At 35.6% G+C, this 18,055-nt stretch overlaps 1 protein-coding gene and 1 long non-coding RNA gene across 6 annotated transcripts; both read left to right on the top strand.

Annotated features, from left to right (window-relative positions):
• Positions 1 to 1,984: 1,984 nt before the first annotated feature.
• Positions 1,985 to 10,254, top strand: LOC143184536 (uncharacterized). Of its 4 annotated transcripts, none has more exons than XR_013002775.1 (4): positions 1,985 to 2,525; positions 7,210 to 7,475; positions 9,110 to 9,235; positions 9,554 to 10,254. It is a non-coding gene; the product is annotated as an uncharacterized LOC143184536 (long non-coding RNA). The 4 variants fall into 4 exon arrangements; XR_013002776.1 differs by having other exon boundaries at positions 1,986 to 2,525; positions 7,262 to 7,475; XR_013002773.1 differs by lacking the exon at positions 1,985 to 2,525 and adding an exon at positions 5,609 to 5,806.
• Positions 10,255 to 10,291: 37 nt separating this feature from the next.
• Positions 10,292 to 18,055, top strand: Machr-a (muscarinic Acetylcholine Receptor, A-type). Of its 2 annotated transcripts, XR_013002836.1 has the most exons (6): positions 10,292 to 10,979; positions 11,404 to 11,683; positions 12,192 to 12,318; positions 14,111 to 14,395; positions 15,206 to 16,026; positions 16,111 to 18,055. XR_013002836.1 is itself a non-coding variant. In XM_076387424.1 (5 exons), the coding sequence occupies exons 1-5, from the start codon at positions 10,511 to 10,513 to the stop codon at positions 15,821 to 15,823; spliced, it is 1,779 nt and encodes a 592-aa protein (XP_076243539.1). In that variant the 5' UTR covers positions 10,292 to 10,510; the 3' UTR covers positions 15,824 to 18,055. The 2 variants fall into 2 exon arrangements, 1 of the variants encoding a protein (XP_076243539.1); XM_076387424.1 differs by having other exon boundaries at positions 15,206 to 18,055.

Below are 18,055 nucleotides of genomic sequence, written 5' to 3'. Positions count from 1 at the left end.
GTAATTTTAAATTATAGTTTAGAGGCTTCCTTCTCTAGGATCACGATTGCTATCACGAAATTCTGGACCTATGTTCAAGATGATACTCGTTGGACACGCAGGCGCAGTGAAAATTGCGCGTAGATGGCAAATCTACCTACTTAGCGATTTTTTAAACTGGTAAGTCTTTAACTACACAAATAACAAAGTTTTTAGCATGCTAATGTTTCAAAAGTAACGAATACTATAGCAACAAATTTCTTTCTATTCCTAATAGTAAGTGTATCGTAGAAATGCCCTGTTTTAGTTGCCTTACCCTGTATACGTAAAAGTATGCAAGGAATTATTGACCTCTAGAAATTGAAGTCTTTTTATTAGTCTCTACATGATCTCTATAATTCCAAAAATATTAATCCTTGCTTTTTTTAAAGCCTCTAAAAATTACATTTTCGTTCCTTAAACCTCTTGTACTCGAAATTTTGCTAACGTCAACTTCAAGTTTAATTCAGTCTGAAACTTATCAACGAAGATAATCTAAATGGCACTGTGTTAGTGAATTACATTTGTGTTATCTAATAATTTTATCCGAAATTAAAATTCTTATAATTGTTTCTCATTAATGAGCATCAGGTTGTTAAACTTGCGTTAATTAAATGTCTGAGAATTAAAGAGAATAGAAGAGAAATTATTATTATATTTATTAAAAGTAATTATTTATAACGTTATATATAACGTTTATGTGGAAAGATTAATAGATTCAAGGACATAGAATAAATAAAAATGTTATTTTTAACAAATTCATAAAATGGATGAAGGTGTAATATTTATACAGCATAAAAAGCCAGCCAAAAGCTGTTTGCAGCGCAAAAAAACGTACACTGCACAAAAAATGGACGTACAATATATCTCATAAACTATCGACATGTAGGGGAAAATGGGGTAAAATGGTATACTTAGGTTTCTAGGCCCATAACTTTTTAATTTATGAAATAAATTGTATAATAATATTTTTTATCTCCTAGACCTACAATTATTCCGATTTTAATTCAATTTAGTATTTCTAAATACTTTGTTCTGTGTTCTTTTTCATTTCCACATGTAACAAGCTATAGCACTATTGAACTAAAAATTAGAATATATTTCTAATTAGTAAAGATATTTCCAGTTTAACAGTGCTCCATCTTGTTATATGTGAAAATAAAACAGGGTGAGAAGAGGGAGGCACAGTAATCGGTCAGCATACGCAGTAATTGGCACTCTTACCCTATCTCCGTGTTAATTGCCCACCCATTACCAGAACGCTGTAGTACACTTTTGAAATAAGTCGAAAATAAGATCAAGGTGCTTAAAAATAATCTTACACAGACAACTCACCGAGGCATGCGTATTTCGCGACAAAATTTTGTTGACAAACAGTTAAATCTCTAGATATAAAGCAAAATAATCCAAGTCACATGTCTTATTTTCAAAATATTTGCCATTCAATTTTCCAGCTTCAATATTCCTTATTCTATAGCTTTGTATCTTCTCGAACCCCTATTTCTAATTAAAAAGAATTCTTTCAATACCCTTTCCCCTTTCCGCGAACATAGTTCTACCTTCTAGCCCTCCACTCAAATTTCTTGAAAAATGTGACATAGGTCGTGTTCCCTTGCCGCAGGAATACCACGGAAAATAATCGCCGAGCGAAACCTTTGTAACCAATACGAAAAGATCGTACACACTTCTACCTTATCACACGATCTCCCCTACAATAATACCATTAACCAGCACCTTCGTTAATCGCGAGGTCCACCAAAAAAAAGCAGGGTGTCCGATGTTCGGCAACTTGAATGATCGAAGGGGGTAGTATTTACGAGTTTAAGGACCAACGTCCCCACACGTATGAATGGGCAAAGCTGAACACGACGACTCATGCGCGCGCTTCGAAAATCAAAATCAATGTGGTCCTCCCCTCAGAACTCTACACCGGCCTTGCTCTGGTTGCCCACGCCCTTAGTGTATCTCGTACTTCCGTCGCGAACGCATCCTTCGTGCAATCATCGTTGCTTCACGTCTTCCTCTCTCCTTCATTCTGCTTCTCTCTTTCTCTTTCTCTGACCCACCCCCACTATTTATCTCTCTCCTCCAACCCTTTATTTCTCACCCCGTTCTCTCACTCTCTCTTCTTCTTCTTCTCTCTCTTTCTTCTCTTCTCTTCTCTTCTCTCTCTCTCTCTCTCTCTCTGCCCACCTTTCTCTCTTTCTCCTCCCCACTTATGTATATTCGTTCATTTACTCTTTCTCTCGCGTATCCATACGTACGCGAGTACATTATATAACATACACGCGGGACATCTTCCCTCTGATCACCGTGTCTATTTGTTGTGTTCTCTATCCCCCTCGGGTCTAGATTCGAATTCGGTGGGCAGCGACAGTGAATGATAATAAACGGGTTCGCGTAGCTCGTTATCAGTGGAACAGGCTGACCGCCTGATTACTCGCGTCCCTTGCTGCTCGATAATCGCCTTCGGAGGATATTGTGTACCTATGTGCACCCTCGGACAGGTACGGTCCTCTTGGACTCCACGGATCCTGTCAAGTGACAGGCCACCACGATTCATCTTTGATATTGAGTTTCGAGTTTGGTCCACATTTTAGGAGGCCCTCGGGTTTCCCTTTGCTCCTCGAGGTGGGAATATTACTTGTTCTGTGGGTCTGACACTGCATGACTGTGTTTTCGGGAGTTTTTGCAGAGGGTTTCGAGGGTTTTGTTTGAGACAGGTGATTTTGGGCTTGGTTTGTTGTCTGGGTTAACTCTGGAGGTTCGTTTCGAATGGTTTCGTTGTTTTCGGTTTCGAGTGCCTTGGGAAGGTGAATCTGTTTCGTAGGTTTCGTTGGTCCTGTTTCAGGGGATTCTTTTTTCGTTGGGATTCCGTGTTCGGTTGAGTGCTCATTTTTATGGTTCAGCGTGGATAAGTTTGTTGGATCGTGGTTTCTTTTGGTTTTGAGAAACTGTGAACGTCTGGGAGGTAACGCAGTGACCAGGAGAGTGCAAGGTGTGTTACGCGATTGAAGGAGCGACTTATTTTAGTTCTGGGTCTCTGGGTTTTCTCTGGGTGTCCATGGGAAATATGGAACCTCAAAGTTCATTATAAAATTAAGTTTTTTTAGTTGGTCAGTAGAGTGTAATCAGTGTGGCATTAGTCAGTGTGAATCTTTATGCATTTATGGGAATTTTGAATGTGGAATATACAAAAAAATGAAAAATATAAAAGTAGTATTTGAAGGATGAAACCAAACTGTGTTTAAGCTCCACTTTTTGGGCTCTGTTTATGAGGCGTATTTGCATAAAAATTCACCGTATACTAATTGGACTATTAACTGAAATTCGTTGGACCACCCAACGTCCACCAAAAAATATTCAATCGATAATATTTATGGCCCGATTGTTTTCTTCTCGCGTCTAGTAATTCGTCGTCTAAGAGATATCGAAAATTGGAGTTCGCAGTTAGTTGAAAAATATTTCATAAATCTTAATTATGAAATAATTTTACAAAGAAAATTTATGGGATATTTATGTTATGGGAGTGAAGAGGTATCCCAGATTAGCTGAGTGTTACAAATATCGGATAAAATACGTAATATGCAATACATATACATACTATATAAAGTTCAATTTCAAGCTTTCTTTTGCTCGTCACTTTAACTACTCAAACATAAAAGTTACTCTCTCCAGTGTTTCTTTAAGTGTCACTATTTAAGTGCGACATGTACTCTACAGAATTCACTGAAAAATAAAGGATCGCGTACTTCGTTAATTCACAGGAATATGCAAGTGCTTCTGTGAATTTTTCTAACGAAACCTGCACTTTCATTGAAGTAGATCCTTAATGCTTAATTTAGTTTTGTGCATTTTTATACTTATTTTAATGCAAATATATATACCTCAGGAAAATTAAATATAAACGTATTTGGCTGGTTTGAAACCTGGACAGTTAACCCTTATTATATCAAAGTGATACATAAAAACAAATTTGAGGATTTGAAAATTCGTAACTTTAAAGATTTTTAAATTTTGAATGTCTAAAAGTTTAAAAGTTCAAAAGTGGAAAGTTTGGGCGTATTTTAAGCATTGGAAAATTTCAAAATTTCAAATATCTGAAGGTTCAAAATATAAAAATTAAAAAATTTCAAATATTCAAACGTCTAGAGACTTTGGAATTTGAAGATTTAAATATTTTAAATCGTTCGTATTGGTAAAATAGTATTGGGATCTTCGTGTGACCCCACCTTGGTATGCTAAGGGTTAACAGCAGCTGTTAATACTGGAAACTGTGAACGACCTCTCCTGACGTTCATTAACTTCCAAAATGCCTTAATAAATTTATACTAGTTTCTGCTGGCCTCTGTTTTTAATTTTCGTTTCTTTTCCTGTGTCAATACTACAATGTGTTGTGTACAATAAACACAGAAAAATAGTATAGGTTATGTTCGATAAACAAATACATACTGTTTGTTAGCATTAGCTGATTCTATATTGCTACAAAAACTGAATACTTTCTCGTTTTAAATTTTTATAACACGTACGTTTTACCGAGTGCTGACATTTAAATCTAATTTGACAGAATTCACCATTAATAGTAATTTAAAAAAAATGTACAAAGTATTGTATTTCCAATTCTCTATGTCGTTAAATAAAGTAAAATTTGTTTATAATTAACATACTATTGTGTCTTAAAAGAAAATAAAAGTTTAAAGGAATATACAGTGTGGTTCGTGTAACTTTGAACAGCTAACATTAATATGAATTATTTTAGCCTAAAAATTTCATCGATTCCAGGATTTTTAAATTCACGACGAGAGTAATTCTCAGGCACCCCGCTAGAGGGTTAAAATTGGGTGTGACTTAAAAATATCTAGTTTCTCTACATGGAAGTACTCTGTTTTGGAAAAACAATTAATTACGAAAAAATTCAATTATTCGAAATCCTAGTTTCCACTTTTCAAATTCTACTACACAGCTAGATGAAAAAAATTATTAAGTTAAAGAAAAATTAAGTGCTGCTTTTTCTGTCAAATAAATTACACTTTTAGTTGCATATTTTTAGTTAAGTTTGCGTTTTGATTTATTTCTATAAAATTTACAGTCGAAAGAAAACAGACAGTGATATTTGATCCATTCTGTAAAAGAAGGCTACATAAATTAATTACTCATTGTCAGACTGACTTTCAATTAGCTATCATTAGCCACTCGAAGCTTCTATTCTTCCATTTTCGTTAAATTAAATCTAGCAACGTCTGCTACCATATTTGGAACATAATTCGAATCACAAATGTGACTCTTTGTTAGAAGAGAAGGGGCTAATTACGAGCCTCGAAAAATTGATAAAATTCCCTGAAACTCGGCAAACCGCCAAACACCATTGCCAGCGGATAACTTGTGGCAGGAGTCGAGCCACGAGGATCAGTGGTTTTCATAGTCACTGAACCTCGAGTGTCTTTGAACTAAATAATGTATTTATTTATTAATGCAAACACATTTTTTCTCTAGAAGCATCATTACTTATCTTTCAAAATTATTCAAAAATTGGATGCAACATCTTAAAGACATTTATAAAAAAATGTTTCCAAGTTTTAAGTTCTGTAGATCTGCTGATTTCTAGCAGACAATGCCCTAACGTACATAAATTTACCCTAACAATACATATATTCGGTATTTAAAGAAGTACATAAAATATTATCACAGTCCATTGTTTCTTTCCAAAATTCAAGACTAATGATTCTAATGATTCTTTATTGGAAAATGGAACGAGGACAATACGATAATAAGAAAAAGATGTTAATTTGTGAGTCAGAAAAGAATTTGTGCACTCAGCTTTCATCCAGTAACTATGAATAAAAAAAATGAGTTATAAAAGAAGCTGAGGAAATCCTTTTATAAATGTTCCAATTTTTCCCGCCAATATCGCTTTAATATTGAGGAAGAACGTTTGTCCTTCATTCGTCGTTCGAATATTCTTCTGCTGACAATCACGTTGTATTAGATTAGCAGCATTGTTACATATTCTAAAGGACTTTACGATTAAACGACAAAAAGTTCTTCCCGAGTTGATTCGATATTTGTAAATGAAGCTGGGTCGTTTATAAGAGGATTTCTTTTGCTTCTTTTATAATATATGATTTTTTTCTATACACATAGTACTATTCGAACACTGCATGTAGAAATATTTTTGTGACTCGCAAGTCATTATTATCCTTGCATTACTGTTTCATTGCACAACATTGAGCCTTCCAGATATAACCTGTTAATTATAGGCTAAACATAACCTGTAATCGGCAAACGTTAAACCACAGAGGATTACTACAACAGCAAAACTTGGGTTAAAACCTTTGATCTCTGAAACCTTTAGAGACCTTCGTGTCTCTGAAATCAAGGCACTCCTAGAGAACAGAAATGCCACTTTTTTAAACAAATATATTTATATCCATTACTTTTTCTCGGATAGTAGATGAAAGAGAAAAACTAAATATTGGAGAAACAACGAAAAACGCAAAAATGTTTAAAGTGTAATATTACACATATTGTAATTAGTATTAGTTTCAATTTCCACTTTTGTTATATAATTTTTATAACACGAAAGTAATTTTTTTGTTTGTTATATTTAAAATAGGAAAAATGATAACCTAAATTCTTCTCTAATTTCGTGTTGAATACAATTTTATTCAAACGAGATAGAATACAAATAGTGGAATATTAATATTAAATAAACCAGTTGGTATTCGAATTTCGTTCCTAAATTAAGTACCGCTATATTCACGAAACGCATGCGCAACAGAAATTCGGACCACAAAAAGGCGGGAATTTCGCCTGTGTAGAAATCCTGTGTGATTAAATTCAAATGAAAGTTATTAAACAATATTTTTTCCCTCCAAAGATGTACCATCCTTCCATCAGTCTTATTGAATGTATGCATTTTACTGTAATTCATCACACGTATGTTTAACTAACACTGTATGAATAAGTATAATAATAATGGTCAATAGTTTGAAACCATTTACTATGTCAAGGAAAATAATTGTGATTTTATTAAACACAGAACTCGAATAACAATAAACAATTGTATTAATTCATTACATCATGTAATAATTAATGTATTTTACCAGATAAGTTTAATGAGTCTTGACAAGTGAGTCCAAACTTTTGACCTCTAGAATAAGTTAATGAAATCTACCCAATGGTTTTATGTAGGTACAATAATTTTGGATTTCGTGAAACTTGATGGAACAATTATTGTTAACAGTACAAGTAAAATTTTGGGTGAAATCGTACCGGTGAATGATAAGGTGGAAGCTCTTACCGCGATCATGGATTCTAACATCTTAGAAACGGATGAGAGTAGTTTTAGTATCCCTCGATATTCTATGTTTCCAAAATTAAATACATGGATTTAAGAGGAAATGTGATGTCACCCACGAACGGTTATGAAAAGCAGACAATACTACCGTTTGCAAAAAGTAAGTAAACTTGACATTTTTATATGTATTTATCTTGATATATTAACATCCCTTTTTAATTTAATGTAGGTATATATTTAATTTGTAGTGACTTTCATTAATATTCGGATACTAGAATAAATTGAACTTCAATATGTATATAGATATTAAAAATAAATTTTCAAATTTCAAAAATATTTAAAATACAAATCTTCAGTTTCTCAAATGTTTCATTTTTGAACTTTTAAATATTCAAAACTTTGAAATTTAATAGCAGTTATGGTTTACTATTATAGTGTACTAATATGGTTATACTATTATTAAAATAATAGTACTTATGGTATACGTTTTCACATGAAAATACAATTTATAGTATTTTATATAACTGAAATTAATTCAGTTATACTTGTGTATGTGTAATAGTTCACTAGTGGCCTAATTCTGTTATGATAGGAGTCGTATTTCGCCTATCAAAAGTACTCGAGAGCTGCAGCCCCAATTGAAACAGTGTTTCATACAATAGTCAGGTAGTTCAACAAGTGTCAGAAATTGTAAAGGGTGATTCTACGCGGTAAAATAGAACGAAAATAAAAAATGACGAAATTGAGTTCGAGGCTTCGTTTCAGAGTTATTAACTGTTCCAAAAGTAACTGAAATTCGCATGAAATGTGTCTAATTCGCGGCTTATTCTACTGCTGATTTATGGAGGTCAGACGTAGCGTAGCGAGGTTAGTAGAGTAAGTCATAGGTATATTTTGAACTAACAATTAATTAATCGGCAACGAAACCATTCTGGATTTTTGTTTCAGTTCGTTAAAGAACTGAAGAATATTAAAATTAAATAGCCACTCTTGAAGAAATTTGTAAGACGCTGTATATACATGTTAGATATCGATTTAAACTGTACCGACAATAAGTAAATCGTCGGTTTCTGTGTACCGCAGATTTATACTCCTACTTATACAACGTGGTTTATTATTAAGTGGCATGGTTACACGTCAATAGCTTTACATTAATTCTCCTTATTCAGGCTATAAATAATGAGCCGATATTGTTCCATCATCGCGTGCGTGAGTATCCATAAACCTCGGCGAGCGCGTTTTCTTCGCGTATATTAAAAGTATCATATCGAGAAAGTGTTAGTCATGGTCAATGAAAATCTATGATATAATAATAGGATTCATCATTTCATTACCTCCAATATGATGAATTTCTATAATTTGCGCAAACTGACTTGAACACTTCACTTTTCGCTAACAATTGAAATTGTACAGAGTTATATGTAGCTCCTATTCAATTTTTGTTTCTCTTATTCATGTTTTTCTATACTGTTGTTTATTGCAGTAACATATCGAATAGAAAACAAAATTAAAACTCGTACACCAGGATGAAATGACCTGGTATCATCATTCAATGGTCAAATACAGAGTTTCAAAAATTGGAAACCAGAAATAGAAACAAGAACCTAAAAAGATTTGGAAGGTTTGAAAATGACAAGTCTGAATATTTGGAAATTTGAAAATTTCGAAAAACTGAAAAGTTCAAGAAATTAAAGATTTGTATTTTAAATAATTGAACATTTGGAAATATGGAACCTTGGAATATTTAGGAATTCTAATAATATTCTGAGTTGTCGCGTTTATGTTTTTTTACAGATTCAATTTAAATGTTCAAAATGATTCTCCTTAAGTCAGCTGTACACTACAGCGTGCTTAGATATGCTAATTCACTCAGTCTAAGGCATGCTTATATCGATGGTGACAACGGTAGCCTGAATACTGGTATGTCCACTCAAAGCTCAAATACAGAGTTTCAGGAATTCAAAATCAGAAATGGGAACAATTAACGTTTCGTTATATGTTCATCGTTCAGAGGTAATCAGGATGTATCGCGTAGAGGGTCGATAATTCGCATCCCTTTTGGTCCAATTGCCCAAATGCGATAGCAATGAACGTGTAACGAATAGAATCTGATGAACACAAAACGAAAATTTAGCGTCAGTAACCCTTTTAGCGGCAACCACCTAACAACATGTACATGGTGTCTGAAACCTTGTCGGAGTCCCTGCATAAACTGAAAAGCCCACTACTTGTTCGCAGATTGTGCATCATCGACCCAGAGGCAAAGGAGGATACGCAGTTGACGCACTGTTCATCCACGCGAATGGAATCAAATGTCTAGCGAGCCCTGGTGAACGTATGATCGAAGGAAGGTGTTCGTAGCCGTGTGCACGTGTACACGTGCGCACATAGTGTCCTTTTTGCTTGTATGCACGCAGCAGGGGCAAGAGTCTTCAGGCGGGACAGCATCCGAAGAAGAATGGCTTGGCCCGATGCATAATACACAAGAAACGCGAAAGAGCGAGAAAGCATCAAACTGTACGCAAGGAACGAGTGGTTCTGAGCGGAAGCAGAAGAAACCGACGAAAGAAGAGAAAAACTGTGTGAGTGGGCGAGTGCAGAGAGGAAGGGTTGAAGGCGGGGAGAAAGGAGAGAGACTAACGAGAGAAGGATAGAGAAGGAGAGATACGAGTGAAGGAGAACAAGTGTTTTCTCCAATATAGAAAATACTTTTGAAAAAAGGGGAGAAGTTTGTGAAACGAGACGGAAGTAAAAAAAAAAAAAAAATGGAATGCACAAGTAAAAAATACTTCGCCTGAAAAAATGTAGACGAATCGAGGACAACCAATCCGAAGATTTCGAAGGAGAACATCAAATGGACTTTTCGAAGGACAAAAAGAAATATAGATAAGGAAAATTTTTTGTATCTAACGTTAGTTCTAATTAGAACGAAAGGTTTGAGAAAGAGGGGGGAGGGGGGGGAGGGGGGAAGAAATTGATAAAGCAGTTTGCAGACGAAGAAGAAAGAGATCGAAACCAAGGAACTTGCAAATACATTTAAATAAACGAAAGAGAGGGGCGAACAGTTTTTACTTATTTAGATGAAATAAATAAAAAAAACAAAGGAAAAAAAAAAGATTTCAAAAGATAAGAGACGGAAAGAGATTTCTCGTAAAAACGCACAAGACACTTTTCGCAATCGTGTATTTTTCAGACATGAATGTGACGTCAGTCGTGAATATTTCCGAAAATGAAAGTCACAACGTAAGCAACGGTCTCGATTGTGGCGGTGAACTACACTCCTACGCAGTATGGGAGCGTGTAATGATAGTGATCATCGCCGTTTTCCTTAGCCTGATAACCGTAGTTGGCAACATCATGGTGATGATATCATTCAAAATCGACAAACAGCTCCAAACGATCTCCAACTTTTTCTTATTCAGCCTGGCTGTTGCTGACTTCGCGATTGGCCTTATTTCTATGCCCCTTTTCACGGTGTACACCGTGCTCGGATATTGGCCACTGGGACCGCACATCTGCGACACGTGGCTGGCGTTGGATTATCTGGTCAGTAATGCGTCGGTCTTGAACCTCCTCATCATCAGCTTCGACAGATACCTGTCTGTCACGAAGCCTTTCACTTATCGCGTTAACAGGACATCTTCTAAAGCGGCCATTATGATCGGTAAGTCGGTGCTTTTACCAGGGACCGAGACATTTATGGAGCTTTCGAATAGATTTTGATATATCTGTTCCATAAGAACTTTTTTAAAAGAGTTCCTACTGATAACAGTTCCTGCCATAAAGACTCCATAGAAACAGATATTCTTTGACTTAAAAGATATGAATTCGAGCAGAATTCTTTTGAAAATGAAGAGTAACTATTTATTTCGATCCCTGGTTTTAAGTTAGGTAGTGAATTAAGTCTGTCTTGTTCAAGACGTTTGCTATAGACGAGATACAGTGGACCCCGGTTAAGTGATCATTCTGTCCCCGGATCGAGTTGATATCAGGTCTATCCAGACCATCGATTTTTGTTTGCTTAGGCTGTGAGAACTTTCTGCGAAAGCTAAGATTTAAGACTAAGAAGTAAGTAATGTCTTTTCCAGGGTGTGCGTGGGGAATTTCATTACTGCTGTGGCCGCCATGGATCTACGCTTGGCCATATATCGAGGGACAAAGAACCGTACCCATCAACGCCTGCTACATTCAGTTTATCGAGACAAATCATTATATTACATTTGGAACTGCTATTGCTGCATTTTACGTGCCTGTCACTGTGATGATAATTCTTTACTGGCGTGTATGGAAAGAGACTAAGAAGCGAGAAAAGGATTTGCCATATTTACAGGCTGGGAAGCAAGATGCCAGCAAGCGGAGTAACTCTAGGTAATTACCTTTTGTTTCCCGGCAAAAATAGAAATAACGTGATTGCTTGTAAAAACCATGAATTTTGTGAAGGAACTTGGTGGAACAAAAATGGTATGATGAAAAAAAAACAAGTGAAGGGGTGATTTTGAAGGGGAGGTGTGTGTGAGAGAGAGAGAGAGAGTGAGAGAGAAATGTTAGGTATCACAGCTCACAGTTAATTTGCATTTTTGTTTAGTGAAAGTTAGTCTAACTAAAAGTAACATGAAATTGATTTAAAAAATTCAAGGTCAAAGGAACCTATTGGTAGGTGCAGCATATATCAAAGGACTCTAAAGGTCACTAGGCCTAGACCTCATAAGCTTAGAGATATTTTGAATACTCTTTTTCCTGTATTTTTTCATTTCTATCATTCATACATTATGCAATTTTTCGCAATAAGTATAATATTGAACAACATTAAAGATTCCTTGTTTCATGACTACTGTTATCAATTGCTGTATATGAGCTTTTCTTTGTCTGCAAATAGCGACGAAGGGTTAGATATGAAGGACAGTCGAAGGTCTAGAAGTGAGTCCAGCACAGGAATAGAAGACATAAGTGTCACACATGTCGCAGTTTCGTATCTCGAAGATCATTATCCGCAGTATAAAACTGTAAGTACTCAAAAAATTGACAAGCATTCAAAGTTTGTAAAAAACGAACTTTTCGTACCTTGTGTTAATGTTAACAGTAAACTTCATTATCATTATTAAATATTCTATTAAAACAGAAATTATAATCCATTATCGTTGTTAACAACTTTACCAAGTTGAGCTGAAATTATAATGTTACTTACGAATTTCACTTATTTTTGTACACTTTGTGATACAGTAAAGTCTTGTTACATGTCCGCCAGATTTTATTCGTTATATGTTCATCACTGTCACCACTTATGGAATGATTAGCTCAATATAAGTATATTGTTTCATATACATATATGTTTCTGATCGGTCCTGAATGATGAACACATAACGAGAATTTAATGTACATTGTTCTTAATTTGCTTTTGAAGGTATTCAAATATTAAATTACTTTTGCATGTGTGTGAATATAAATTTCATGTAAAATATTTGTTCTTTGTTAGGATATCAGTATAATAATAAGAATTTATCACAAAACTGAAGGTTTTGTTTATTTATTAGTATATACAGGATGTCCTACAACATATGGGACCCATTTCATGGATTGATACAGCCTTTGAAAACTGCTAGAGATTTATTTCCCTATTGCAATAGATAAGTTGGTAACCATAATAAAATTTATTAATTATTAACTGTATCAAAAGACCATTTTTCGATTTTTATATAGTTCATACATATAACATCAGAGAGCTACAGTTTTTGTACTAATAAAACCAATGAAAAACGCTCAATTAAATTAGAAAATTACTGAAACTAACTCATTCCAAAGTAGCTTTTTGTATTTAGTTCCCAAAAACATGTGAAAACAAAATCAGAGATTTTTATCTCATATCATTTACTGATGAAGCTGGATCCACTAGAGATGGGACATTCGATTTTTACAATATGCATCGTTGGGCTGATGAAAACCCACACGCTGTTGTGCAATTGAGACATCAACACCAACCCTTGGGACGATTGGGTCCCTCAGATGGGTCTCAACAGGCCCTGCTATATACGAATGAATAATAAAATGGTAACTTAAATACATCGGCTTGTTGTACCCTAGTTTCCAACGTGTCCAAGAGTTGAGGATTAGACAAAGAAGCAAATAGTCATAAATTTTAGACTTCCACGACCTGGACTTCCACAGTCATTACTGTTTGAGATTTCCTGGTGTAAGCTGTCTCCAATAGGAATTATCTTCCAACGTTTCACCGACATTGCAGTTAGCTTCATCAGGGGTTAAATGACACATTGATACTAGCGTGTGTCTGATGGCTCACATCTACGTATACATAATAATCTGATCGTGTTTATATCATCGAACATTGATTGCCTATGCCAGACCTAATTAATTAGTTAGTCAGCATTCAAATGAAGGGGGAGGAGATGACCAGTGTCATCTACCAATCCGCATGAACTACCTAAGCTACGAGCATGCATGGCTGGTCCCTGCTATATATGTATTCATAACATCAAGCATTTCAGGCTAACTGTGTCAAGAGTCTCTAAAATCAAAACGAATTTATATCCTAGTCAAAGACAACAAGGATTATGTATAGTTAGTTGCAGAGAAAATTCGAAATTGCAAAAATGAGAGGAATAAATGCTTCATAAATTGAAGCAGGGTACCAGAGGACCTGATGGATTAGATCCTCAGAAAGTAACTTTGACCATCGACTTGGCTGATTTAGAGATCCTACTTTTTCCTTCGATTGTTCAATTCCACCTATTTTGGAATTCTGAAGAAGTAAACGAAATGTTCTTTTATTGTCTGTTGTAGAAATACAGACCTCTTTCATGGATGTGGCTCAAAATGTGGTGCATTGCATGGTGGCACAGTGGCCGCGAGGACGATGACGAGGACGATCACGGTTGTGATAAGGCGATGACACCAGTATCAGCGGAAACCCCTCTTACTGGCACAGTGTCTCGGTCTGCTTCCCTGAGTGGAAACCCTTCTGCCACACTAACTGGGGAGAAGAATATCAGTATTGCCGACAACCACGAATACATAAAGCCTGGGAAAGTCAACGAATTGTCAACAAAAAGCATCTCCAGTGATTCCGTACGTATCTTTGAATCCAGAAGTTATAAGACGTCAATAGTCTTTACATGAAAATCACTACTATTAAAAACGTATTATACTAAAATATAAGTCACTAATATCAACAGGTTATTATAATGTGAATTTATATTAGAAATGAAAGGACATGTACGCAGCAAGACCTTGGCTGGTCGAATTTGGTTATAATAGATGCAGTATGATACGATATAAGTACCTAATGACATGTGTTGAACATTAGTGTAGAATAGTATTCGATATGAACAATTAAAGTTACATACACTGGATATACAGTTAAACCTCGTTATGTGTTCATCGTTTGGGACCGATCAGGAACATGTATCGTGTACAGGGTAGACAACTTACACCAGGGGTGAATCCAGAAGTCTTTTTGTAATGGAGTATAAAGTGTATACTGAACAAGTTTTTTAAAGTGTTGTACAGGGTCTTCTCGCTGAAACAGGTCACCTAAGTATCTCTTCTGTTTTTAATGACCTACATTTTCGTGTAGGATCTTCTGTGTAGGATCGTTTTTTTTAAATTTCGTGTTATTAAAAACAGAGAAGATATTTAAGTGGCTTACTTCAACTTAAACACCTTACACAATATTTTTACATTTCATTATTCTTAGGAGGGGTAAAGGCAAACGCACCCATCGCCTCTTTCATATCTCCTTTGGTAGCGTCACGTTCCAAAGCATACCATCCACTTCCCCCAAGTGACGAGGATGGACGTGTAAAGAATAAAATCTATCGAACATATAACGAGGTCTTACTGTATCACGTTTCCTAATACAACGAACTGTTTACCTAGGTCTACACAATTCTAATCCGGCTTCCAACGAGAGACAGCAGCGGCATGGGGAAGTACCCAGAGGGGCCAAGCATAAAAATGTATCACGACGACACAGTTACCTTCCAACTTCACAGCATAATCAAGGACGTGGAAGAGGAGAACGGGAAGATATATCGTCTGGACGAAACAATATCGAGCCCCTCCTCGATCATACGAAGGCCATCGCAGGTCCCAGACGTCAGAATACCCCTGAGCACGAAGAACATCCCGAAGGGGTTGGCGAGCAAGGCAGTCGCGGCTACCAAAGTCGTGAACAAAAAGAAGAAGAAAATTCAGGAGAAGAAATCGGACGGGAAGGCCGCGAAGACTCTGTCCGCCATTTTGCTAGCGTTCATCATCACCTGGACGCCCTATAATATTCTCGTTCTGATCAAGTCGATCACAGCTTGTTCATGGTACATCCCGCAGGAACTCTGGGACTTTTTCTATTACCTTTGTTACATCAACAGTACTGTGAATCCAATGTGTTACGCTCTATGCAACGCGCAGTTCCGACGAACCTACGTACGGATTCTCAAGTGCAAGTGGCATACTAGAAATAGAACCGTAGTGGTCGACAGGCGACGGTATCCGTAAACGCCTCGCGTACAATATCTATGCACTGAAAACGAACCATCTTGTCTTCTCGGTCCTTTTCTTTTGCTCCTTTTTAAGCATTTTTCCAAACGTGCTTGCCAACAATAAGGAAACTGGGTTGCTTCGATTTCTGACAGAACTCCACGTTACTGCCCTGATCACTGGTCTTTCTGATCGCTTTTGCTCTACCACGGAAAGTAAACGTAGGAATTCGCTGAGAGTACAGCACCTTTCTTTTTTCCTCAGTCGAGGAACTTGCATTAATGGAATATTCTTTTCCTTTGCAGAGTCTCATCACGAGAGTGTCTCAAACGCGAGAATTGTATATTTTAGTTACTTCGTTACCTTCGAGTTGTGGACCCATAGGAAATATATTCTTCTCGAGGCAAATGGATTCTTGACAAGACTAAATACAGGGAGGTTGATACAATTTTCATACAAACTGAAACGCACAATGCGATTTGAATGACTAAAATGACTTCTCGGTTGAAAGTTTTGTTTCACTTTGTAGAAATTAGACTAGGGGAAAACAGGGTGTTCACCATTCGTGTTAACCGATTTGAGAAGACGTATTTTATACGCAACATTCATACTTTATACGTACCTACGTTATTATTCTTACAATTAGAATATCGGTTCGTCAATTTCAAACTATTTGTCGAATTTTTATTCGTATATTGTTGTGAAGGGTGACTCAGAGTTTACTGAATGTGTATATATGTAACAAAATTTATTAATTTTCTGAAGTTTTAAGGAAGGGTAAGGGAAATCCTTGTTTTGATATTATTTTGATACATAACGCCGAGAGTAGTTACACATTTTATGAGCGACAAGTAATGGAACACTTATTAACCAATAATCACAAAATATGATATTATGAAAAACCTGATCAGGAACAAAATTTTCGAGAAACTTTTCATTTCCTGGAAACAATGTACCCAAAAATGATTTGTTCTATTCCCTCAAATTGTGCAGCATTTCCACGTGTGGACAAAGAGTAATTTAGAGGGTTCACATTTTATCCGCTATGCAGTTCTCAAATTTTAATTTAAAATAAATGAAAACTGATTGTAGGAATAGTTTTTAGCCAATTCTTTTGGCTAACGGCGACGGACATTCTTTATCAGTTAATTATTGTATCACAATAGTAAGCTAATTGGGTGATTAAATAATTTCAAATCAAGTAAAAATATCAGTACCAACAACAAGTGATCCATTCTCAGGTGCACGAAAGAAGTTTGCAAAAGATTAAAATCTAATTACCTATACGTGACGTTATGTAATAGAATAATATCATAAAGACTTCATTCTTTTTATATCAGACCGAATTTATAGCAGGAGATTTGAATCATTTTATATAAGTAGAAAAACATTTCTCAATAGATAATAAATGTAATAAAACGACACAAGTTCCCCTTCAGTTGCCGAGTCGATAAAAACTAATTAAGGATTATTGATGGAAACGATCTAAGAAGAAACTAAATTAAGTGAATAGTTAAAATAAGTTTGTCACAATGACAACTCGGATTTCCATATTTGAGGCAATGCATCTACGTAAATACTGCCATAAAAATAATCTTTATAAATATATTTCTGAACCGTAAAAAAGGACTGACAAGGGACAGATAATCGACGAGTATCGAAGAGAACATTTAATTCTGAAAATGAATAAATGATATATGAATGGTAAGGTTAGGTTCTCGCGTGCGGTAACACTTATCGCTGCAAATCGAGTACTTTCCCCAGACTCAGTTCTCGGAACAAAGTCACCTTCCATAAACAAAGTTCTCGCGAGTCTTAACGTGTATTCAGTTTCAAAACATCGATCCTTCTTACCACAAGTGCGCTACTGAAACCGATCAGACCCGTTTTATTAAACATGGAACTGGTTTGCTCAGATTAACAACACATTTGTGTTAGCCAGACACAATACTTTTCAGTTCATTGTTCTGAATTTAACGATTCGTACTGTACTACCTAGAATGTACAGAGAAGAGAGAAAAATGCTTCTTTTTATTGGTATATTTCTGTTTTATAAAATTAGGGATGCCCAGAAAGTGGTGCGCAGTAAGTGATGCGTATTATGTAGTTGGCATACTGAAAAATCCCCTTCTGTTAAATTGAGATTTAAATGTACTTAAACAATTGTCGTTTTACAATTTAACGCCTCCAGTGCGGTTTGATTTCATTTTCAATCAATTCTTTTTTGAGTAATGGTTTTCTATACACTTT

This window comes from Calliopsis andreniformis, chromosome 10 (genome assembly GCF_051401765.1).
Source record: "Calliopsis andreniformis isolate RMS-2024a chromosome 10, iyCalAndr_principal, whole genome shotgun sequence".
Lineage (NCBI taxonomy): Eukaryota > Metazoa > Arthropoda > Insecta > Hymenoptera > Andrenidae > Calliopsis > Calliopsis andreniformis.
The sequence above is the reverse complement of the archived record's forward strand: the minus strand, read 5'-3'. Positions and strand labels throughout refer to the sequence as shown.

Coding starts and splice junctions, on each gene's coding strand:
- Machr-a (XM_076387424.1), top strand. CDS start 10,511: ATGAATGTGACGTCAGTCGTGAATATTTCCGAAAATGAAAGTCACAAC. Junction 11,684..12,191: donor AGCAAGCGGAGTAACTCTAG/GTAATTACCTTT, acceptor GTCTGCAAATAG/CGACGAAGGGTTAGATATGA. Junction 12,319..14,110: donor ATTATCCGCAGTATAAAACT/GTAAGTACTCAA, acceptor TGTCTGTTGTAG/AAATACAGACCTCTTTCATG.